Source organism: Balaenoptera ricei, chromosome 1, assembly GCF_028023285.1.
Source record: "Balaenoptera ricei isolate mBalRic1 chromosome 1, mBalRic1.hap2, whole genome shotgun sequence".
NCBI lineage: Eukaryota > Metazoa > Chordata > Mammalia > Artiodactyla > Balaenopteridae > Balaenoptera > Balaenoptera ricei.
The window spans coordinates 109,421,278-109,430,580 of record NC_082639.1 but is presented as its reverse complement, the minus strand read 5'-3'; the positions used below and the strand labels follow the sequence as shown (position 1 = coordinate 109,430,580).

Below are 9,303 nucleotides of genomic sequence, written 5' to 3'. Positions count from 1 at the left end.
CTGAGTGACACAGTGGCTCCGCGCCAGCAGCACACACTGGTCCTGCGGGCTGGGGGCAGCCCCATCTCCTGCTTGCTGGCTGATGAGGGCTCAAACGTTGCCTCCAGGAGCCTTCCCGGAGCCTGCAAGGGTTTGGCGCTCTCTCCTCATCATTTCCACAGTGCCTGTTCAGGCCTCTCTTTGGGCACTTATTAGACGCAGGTAACTGCTCATTTACAGGCTGGCCCTTCCGGTTTATACATATGGGGAAGGAGCTGGAGAGATAACAAGTGATACAGCAAACAAGGCCAGAGGCCAGTACTGTTTTCTATTCACCTCTGTGGCCCCAGTGCCTAGCACAAGTGGCTCTCAGCAAAGTTTCTCCTAAGGAAGGATTGTCAGGGGTGGAGATGGGCGGAAGGGGAATGGTCACACTCAAAGCTACCGCTGTTTGAAGCAAAAAAGAAAGAAAGTTGCCAAGCTTTATTTAGGTTGCAGTGGTCACAGACAGCACATCTAACTCTCTACCCCACCCCGCCCCACTCGGCCCCGCACAGGCTCGGCTCCCTTTTCCCTCCAGTCTCACTTCTTGTCCTCCTCCTTCTTGTCCTTCTTGCCATCCTTGGTGGCCTGGGAGGCCAGGGAGCCCATGGCATTTCGAATGGCCTCATTGTTGGGATCCACGCCTGGAAGGTTCTCCAGGACACTCTGAAGGAACTCGGGGTCCTGCATCACGTCATAATCATCCTCCTCCTGAAAAAGGGCGGTGTCAGCTCGGGGCAGCGGGGGTAGGCTGGCCGGGGAGCAAGCAAGTGTAAGAGACGGGAGCGCACCTGACCGGGGGTGGAGGGCACCTCTGGCCAAGGATAGGAAGGAGGATTTGGGAAGATACCCAGCGCCTATACACAGTATGAACTCAAACATTTATTTTAGTTTAATTTTTCGGCCCCACTGGCGCGGCTTGTGAGATCTTAGTTCCCCGACCAGGGATCAAACCCAGGTCCCCGGCAGTGAAAGTGTCAAGTCCTAACCACTGGACCACCAGAGAAGTCCCCCAAACATTTATTACTGATCAATTAGAGGAGAAGCCTGAGAACTTTGCTTTCTGAGCTCAAAGGATAAAAATAGATGCCATCACCTTTAGGTTTCCTGCTGTCAGACACCCACTCCCCCCCTTTTTTTTTTCCTGGACCCTTTTTTCACCCTCCTGGGAAGATGATAACACTGAGTATTATCCAGACTGCTCCCACCAGCAAGGAAGGAAAATTACAAAATACTAGGACACCTCTCCAACTCTGGCCACTAGCATTCTTGCCTTAGCAAGGTTGACACACAAGAAATGTACATCCATGTGTTTCTTTCCTTCTGCTCCTGCAAGAGCTCATCTATGAAACCCCAAGAGAGGAATGGTCCCAGGCCTAGTGGGCTGAGGATCTGAACACAAGGGGATTTTAAGCCTGATGGGGCAGGGAGTTATTGCTGGCCCTCACCTTGGTGGGCTCAGATGTGTCCATGGCTGAACTGGCGTCAATGTCAGCTGATTCTGCCTGGCCAAATTCTGAGGAAAAGAGGTCAGTCCATTCAGTTTCATGTCCTCATCCAATCTCTCTGCCTCAGCACGACCACCCAGGTTCTGGCTCACCTGCACCCTGTAGGGACATCTGCATCGCATATGCAATCTGTTCTTCCTCGGTCATACTGCTTAGGTCAGGGAGCCCGGTGCGGCCAAACTCCTGCTGGCTGATGGTCATCTTCAGCAGGGCATCGTCCGAGTCTGGGAAAAGGGAGAGAGTGGCGGGGTGGAACCACGCCATACTCCACAAAGACCCACCCCCAAGCCCACGTGTTCCCACACTGCCAGACCCCCCACCCCCATCTACACCAGGCCTCCACTGAGCACCCCGCAGTCCCGGGACTTCAGATTCCACCTCTTTCACCTTCAGTCCCCGTCGTAGCGATTCCGGCCTCAGCGGCAGAGGCGGCAGCTGCCCGCCGCGCCTCCTCCTCCTGCCGCTGCCGCTGCTCTTCCATAGAAACACGAAGGGCCTGGACAAGGGCAGGGAAAGTCAGACATTCTCCGGCCCTGGGCGCTGGGGAAGGCAGCTGGGGAAGGCAGCTGAGGGGTGGGAACAGACCGTAAAGGGGGAGCTTCTGGTTTATACACATGGGGAAGGGGCTGGAGAGATAACAGGTGATACAGCAAAAAAGGACGGACTTGGGAGAAGCCTGGGGTTGAACGGGGAGAAGCGAACAAGAGAGAGTCTGACATTGGTGCCCCTAGAGATCAGAAAGAACTGTGGGGAAGAGGGACCAAGAGGGGGTCTGGGAAAACGAGCAAGGGTATTAGGACTGTCTAGCCCTAGAGAAGCTATGTGCCGTGTGGGCCAGTAGAGGAGGACAAAGAAGGTCCCCTGAGGTCAACGTCTGCTCACCAAGGCCAGCTCAGGATCAGCACTGGGATCCACTCCAAATTCAAAGTCACTGGCACCCAGACCCAGCATGGCACCGCCTTCCCCAGCCAGAATCGGAGAACTGATGAGGGCATCAGCCAAGCTGGGCCCAGGAGGCACTGTCACCAGATGAGAACCTGTTCCATCTTTGCCATTCAATGTGTTTACAAAGGCGGTCAGCTTTTCTGTGTTCACCTCCTGGGGAGGGAAGAATATAGGAGGCTCTCCTTCTCGCCCTGCTCCCCATTCTCTGCCATGTCAGCTCCTGTCTGTAGCTACTCTCCCACATGCAGACACTCCTCTGGGTAAGGACTGTTCTCTGTTTACAACCACAGCAGTCAGTGCCCCCCGATCGGTCCTTACTCACCTCTTCCCCAAAATTGATAATGTCAACATTTACTTTCTCCTTCTTGAGGCGTTTAGCCAGTTTCACCAGCTGGGAGGAAGGGGAGAGAAATAAGGAAATCTATTCCGTACCATGATGGGCGATGACACACCTCACAAAAGCATACAGGAACTGGTAGACCTCTCCTAGATCCCCCGACAGAAACAATGAGTTCTGCACATCCTCCTTTCCCCAAAGTGATGAACCCAACGCCTCTCTGGCTCTCCTAAGGGCCAACAGACCCCATTCCCAAACATGTGGTGCCCAAATTCCCCAGCTACCACCTGGACTCACATCCTTCTCATTGTCCTCCACGGGGCTTCCCACAAAGGCAATGATTCGCATCTTGTGATTCTTGCCCTGTCGGTGCTTCAGGGCCAGCTTGAAAAGGAAGAGGAAGTTGCTGGAGTCAGCCAGAGGAATCACCCAGCTCTTTCCTGTTACTCTGTTCTTTTTCTTATGGCTTCTGTGTACCTCGAGCCTACCATCATGCTCACACCAGGTCTAAACCCCCTCCTACACCCTTCCCTTCTTGCTGTGCCTCTCTGTGGCTAAGGAAGAGGGGTTAATTCTCAATTCTAGGGATGTTTCCCTTCATGATCTTCACCGATCCTGGGATTCATCCCATCATATCCTTTCTACTACTCCTTTCTCTAGGTCACCTCTCCTCCCTTGCGCTGGTTCTAGCTCAAGAGTCCAGGGGAAAAATGAGCAAGGGTGGAGGCAGAAGCCCAGAGCAAGGAGGAACCACCAAAGGGATCCAGCAGGACTCACATGGGCCACGCGGATGCCAGTGCAGAAGGTGATCTTGCCCTTGGGTTGGACAGTGTGGAGCTTAGACAGGATGCGGCCGGTGTCAGGGGTGAGTGTGGTCAGCACTTCACAGTCACTGGGATGTGGGGAAAGCACCTTCTGTGATTTCAGGTCAGGACAAGTGCCTCCAAACTGTGCTTGACTAATCTTTTCTTTAGGGACCTTGATAATAACTGTAATCTTTATTTTTCTTAATCAAATATCTAGTGTTTAGAGAGTGGATCTTATAAGTTCTCATCACAAGGAAAAAAAATTTGTAACTATGTGAGACATGGGTATTAATTAAACTTACTGTGGTGATCATTTTGCAATATACACATTTCTCAAATCATTATCTTGTACACCTTGAACTTCATGTCAATTATATCTCAATAAAACTAGAGAAAAACATCTAGTGTTTAGACATGAAACACAGAAAATAAGAAGTGGTTGATTTTGTGAGAAACTTGCCCTCTTCCTCCCAATATTACCCCCAACCTCTCTCATGCTACTTTGCTCTCAGAGCCCTGGGAATCCTCTACAATAGCTGGATGCTCCTTCTTATCTCTCCTACCCTCTCCATTTCTAGACCCATTTTCTAGCTAATAACACGTATACCGGGATGGGTGGTCACTCATTTGAGGATTATCAGTTCCTAAAACAAATCACTTTTGGGGTAATAGGCTGTGTGATATACGCCCTGGGGCTCTGACCCAAAACCGCTTTTTACTGCCTTTAAAATACACTGTGGGAACTTCCCTGGTGGTCCAGTGGTTAAGACTCCACGCTTCCACTAGAAGGGGCACGGGCTTGATCCCCGGTCAGGGAACTAAGATCCCACATGCTGCGCAGTGCATCCAGAAAAAAGAAAAAATACACCGTGAAATTTTACCCCAGGAGATTTAGCTTCATAACTATATTAAATTCAGGTTAATATTAAAAACTAGTTGCTGTTTATATTTATACTGAACAGTGAAGAAGGTAGTCTAGGAAGTTCTCACGGAAGCCTCATGGAATCTACAAAAGGGTAGCAACCTGGGCACCACAGTGGGTCACATACAGGAAACACCCCCACCTCCCCCAAACCCCTCCTGCTCTGCCCCACGTACTTGGCCAGTGTGATGAGGCCCACGTTGTTCTCAGGGTTGCTACGGGTCTTGGAGTGACAGACTATGTTGACGGCATCCTGCTGGGCCTGTAGCCGGGTGGGTAGGAAGTCCCCGTTCCGCATATACTCGCTGTTGTCCACGCTGTCAGATTAGGGTGAAGGAGGAGAGAGAAGACACACTGCAGGATCTCTCTGAGACATGCTCTCCAGTTCCAGGGACCCCCACCTCCTTCAACAACTCTCCCGTGAGGGGCACCGTGGTGTATGGCAGCGGCTCTCAGTCTTTGCGGAACAGAGAATCACCTGCAATCTTTTTTCTTTTTCTTTTCTTTTTATGCAGATGACCAAGCCTTCTTCTAGACTTACTGCCTCAAAATAACCAAAGGAGGAAAAACTTTTTAAGTCTCCACAAGTGATAATGTAAGTACCCAAGGCTGCGAGCTACTAATGTACCACAACCACCTTCTTAGAGGGTGCATTAAGTGTTATTAATCATGGTCATGGAGGAACATGCTGTCTGCTATTAAAATAGGAGTATTCCAAAGGTAGGCAATGAAGAGGGCAACTTAAAAATATTTGTAAAATATTTGTAAAATAACACACACTTGGCAGCACTGAGTGCAGGAAGGCACAATGTAATTATCTGGTTAAATGTTTAACAGCTTTGGCAGCTGGACTGAACTGCAAAAATGAGGTTTCATAGATTTGGGGGTCTCGCCTATACTCTCCCTGCAATTTTTCACAATCGCGAAGAATCCAAATAACATGAAATACAAGGGCCAGCTTCCTGGAGACCAAAAGAAGGCAGGTAAGTGAAGCAGTTATATACACCCCAGCAGAGAATCAATTCTTGATGAACTGAGGTCCCTTAGAACTCTAAAAGGAAGCAGTGTCCTCGATGTGACACCTCATTTCTATTGGCAAGCAATATATGGGCTTGGGGGCAATTTTTTTCTTTAGTATCCTTTGCCTGGGAATAAATACAAATCAAAAATGACGAAGAGAGGTAATTAAGAAGCTACTGGAAGACAAGTAGAAAGGGAGGGAAGGGCACTGTTCAGGCACAGGCTCAAATCTCCACTCTGCTACTTACTTGTTCTGAGATCCTGAGGAAGCTACTTAATTTCTCTAAGGTCCAGTTACCTCATCTGTAAAATGGGTTTTATTATACCTACACTCATAGGGTTGCTATGAGGATTAAATGCATGGAAAGCACTTAGCACAGTGCCTAACAGTAAGCATGAAACACAGACTAGTTCTTATAGTGGAAATTCAATCTATATAAAGGAGGTCAAGGGCAGACTCTACTGACCATGCATTACATTCTTTTTTCCCTGATACACCGTTTCCAATTACTTTCCCAGCAGGGAAGTAACTGCCTTTCCAGCTTCAAATACAGCAGGTGAGTCCAAATATAAAAACAATGGAAGCTTTGAGGATCATCCAGATGGAATAGCTACTAAGTATAAAGACTGTGGGCAAGACCAGCGGATGGATGAGGGCTGGAAGGAAGGTGTCAGAGGAAGAAGGGGGGGCCTGAGAGGGAGGGAGAACCCACAGTGCAGAACATGGCGGTAGTTCTCACACTGTCATGTGTGCATCAGAACCACTTGGAGGATGAAGGTGGTGCTGGTAGTGTTAAAAACACAGATGCCTTCACAACTATGTATGCATCCCTAAAAAGTGCGCTGTTTAGTTTTCCCAATGTTGAACTTTATATGAATGGAATAACATATGTATTTCCTGTGACTACTCTTGTGCAACGGTATGTTATTTTTCCCAACAAAAATTCATATCAAAAAGGGCTTACGATATTATCCAGCTATTCCATAAAGCCTTCATTTAAAAAAAGAATACAGATGCCTAAACTTCCCTGGCTGGGTGTCTGATTCAGCAGATCGAGAGTAGAGTCAAATATACACAATTTTTTAATAAGCTCCTCCAGAGAATTCTGATGCACAGCAAAGCATGAGAAAAGGAGTGGCTCTCATCGTTATTCTAAGGCTGGGCTAGTACAATAGGCCACCAATACGTCTCTCTGGACCTAATCTTTCCTCCTATACATCAAGCCAGATCAATATTCTTAAATTCCATTTTGTATACAGCTCTGCCTCGACCAACCTCAGAACTTTTTCAGTAGTCCTGTACTGAAGGGTACAGGACGGAACTCAACCTCCTCAGCCTGACACTTGTGGTCTTCTACCTGGTTGTATCTACCTTTCTCTAAAAAAAAGGAACTACCTTAAACCAACAACCTAATAATAAAGTCATTAGTCTATTTCCTACTTCCTAAACATGCCCTGATAATTTACACTTCAGCAGCTTTCTTTATGCCCTTCTCCCTACCCGTAATGGCCTCTCCTTAACATTTGTCTAAGTCCCTTCAAGGTCCCTCTTAATTCTTTCTTGAGGACTCCTCAAGTCCATGGCAACTAACAGATGTACAGTGCTGTACAGTTTATAGTCCACCATGACCTACATTTTGCCTACCTGTGCTACAAGTAGATGTTACTATTATATCTCATTTTATAGATAAAGTGAGAGATTTACTACGTTCTCAAGAACATGCAGCTGGTAAGTACTAAAAACACAGGTTTTTGGATTCCAAACCTGTCCTCTTTCTACTCTTTAACATGCTCTCTCCCATAGGCTGCCATATTTAGCAAATGAAAATATAGGACTTCCAGTTAAATTTGAATTTCAGATAAACAATAACTTTTTAGTATAAGTATATCCCACGCAATATTTGTGACATACTTATAGCCACTTTTTGATATTAAAAACTACTGTTTATGTGAAATTCAAATTTAACTGGGCATCCAACATGTTATCTGGCAACGCTATCCTCCTGGCAAAAAGAAAACTCCTAGGTGTCTGTTCCATGCAATTGGAGATTTGTGTGTGTTTGTGTACTATTCTGTTTTCATTCTATGCTCACACTTAGAAGAAACTCTTGAAACCTTGCAAAAGTTTGGTCCTCAGCTTCTAATCTGACTCCCAATAGCTACTCAGCCAAGTCTGAGACTGATGAAGAGAGCTAGCTCACTGGATAAAAGCCTCTGTGTCAGATAATCCTGGGTTTAAACCTTGGCTTCACCACTTAATTAGATGTATGACTTTGTATAAGTCATTTAAAATTGCCAAGACTTGGTATCCTCATCTGCAAAAGGAAGCGATGTTTACCTTGAAGTACTGCGAGGTTTAAGGCAGATAAAGTAAATTAAATGTCTGACACTTCGAAAACAATCTATAAAGAGTACCTCTGAAGATGATACAGGGGAAGGCAATGGAGTTAGAGACGAGTGAATGGGGCGGGGAAGGGATTTATCATCTCTCTTTTTAACATCCATCATTCTGAAAAGAAGAGAGGAGGGCAGAAGACTATCACGATGAGTCCGAGAAGTGGGACTCTGGCTAAGACAGGCCTGGGCTGGGCTAGAGAAGACAAAGCTGGAATAGAGAAAGGCAGCAAGGCCGATCAATGACTGTCCGCGGATTGAGGGTTAAGGGGAGTACCCCGGGCCTGTCCTCCGGGAACTACCTCCGGGGCCCCAGGATGACTCAGGGAGTCGATGGGGCTCCTTCCCTCCCGGCCCAAGGCCTCATGTCGCCCATCAGGCGCGCTCACCCACCCGAGGCCCGCCCGGCCTCCGAGCTACACGCGCCCCCGACCCAGTCCCGCTCCCCACGGGGGCCCGAGGTAGCTACTCACCAAACCATAGTGCTTTCCAACACCATCTTGCCGCCTTCCTCCCTCCCAGACCGGTTCTCCTGGACCACCTAACAACAACTCCTCCAATTGGCCAAGCGCTCATCACCAATCACTGGTCTCAGCTCCACCAGCTGGTTCCGCCTCCATCCTCCGCGTTGCGTTCTGGGAGTTGTAGGCGCCGCCAAAATAAAAGGGACGTTTGGGGCGGGGGGGGGATGTTGGGGAAGAGGCGAGATAACCTGAAAAAGAGGGTCCCACCTCCACCTGCCCTGACGTTCAGGTTTTCTGGTGGGGTTCCCTGCCGACAGGATCTAAGAGAAGCTGTGGAGGAACCTTTGAAAGTTCTGTGGCTATGTCTGTTCCAGCAACAGCATTTTAAAAAAGTGGTGGGATGACTAGTGACTTTCCAGCTCACTCTGTTCCCCATGGCACTTTGTTCATCAAACTACTAAGCCCTTATGCCCCTGAATTGCATTTGCTTGTGTATCTATCTTTCCCACTGCATTAAGGCAGGAAAGGTGGCAATCTCTGCTATCCCTGAGTCCACTACATAGCCTGACACATGGTAGGAATGCAGAAAAAGTTTGACGAACCAATAATTTTAACTAATCTCCCAAAGAATGGGAGACAACCTAGTCAACGGTTTTGGTTTCTTAATTAAGAATTACATTAAAAAATGCCTTGGCTGGGAATTTCCTGTCGGTCCAGTGGTTAGGACTCTGCGCTTCCACTGCAGAGGGCATGGGGTCCATCCCTGGTCAGGGAAGTAAGATCCCACATGCCACCGCGCGGCCAAAAATAAGATAAACAAATAAATGCCTTGGCTTACCTTCCCTTACACACACACACACACACACACATCAAAAGTAAAACCGGA

General features: G+C 48.1%; 1 protein-coding gene across 4 annotated transcripts; it reads right to left on the bottom strand.

Annotated features, from left to right (window-relative positions):
• Nucleotides 1-429: 429 nt before the first annotated feature.
• On the bottom strand, nt 430-8,530 carry PSMD4 (proteasome 26S subunit ubiquitin receptor, non-ATPase 4). 4 transcript variants are annotated; one of them, XM_059931001.1, is made up of 11 exons: nt 8,427-8,478; nt 7,975-8,068; nt 4,716-4,856; nt 3,589-3,703; nt 3,109-3,195; nt 2,797-2,865; nt 2,412-2,627; nt 1,908-2,025; nt 1,622-1,753; nt 1,470-1,537; nt 430-732 (listed from the first exon to the last, which is right to left on the bottom strand). In XM_059931001.1, the coding sequence occupies exons 3-11, from the start codon at nt 4,835-4,837 to the stop codon at nt 562-564; spliced, it is 1,098 nt and encodes a 365-aa protein (XP_059786984.1). In that variant the 5' UTR covers nt 4,838-4,856; nt 7,975-8,068; nt 8,427-8,478; the 3' UTR covers nt 430-561. The 4 variants fall into 4 exon arrangements, with proteins under 4 accessions (XP_059786984.1, XP_059786964.1, XP_059786975.1 ...); XM_059930981.1 differs by lacking the exon at nt 7,975-8,068 and having other exon boundaries at nt 8,427-8,530; XM_059930992.1 differs by lacking the exon at nt 7,975-8,068 and having other exon boundaries at nt 1,917-2,025; nt 8,427-8,530.
• Between the last annotated feature and the right edge of the window lie 773 nt (nt 8,531-9,303).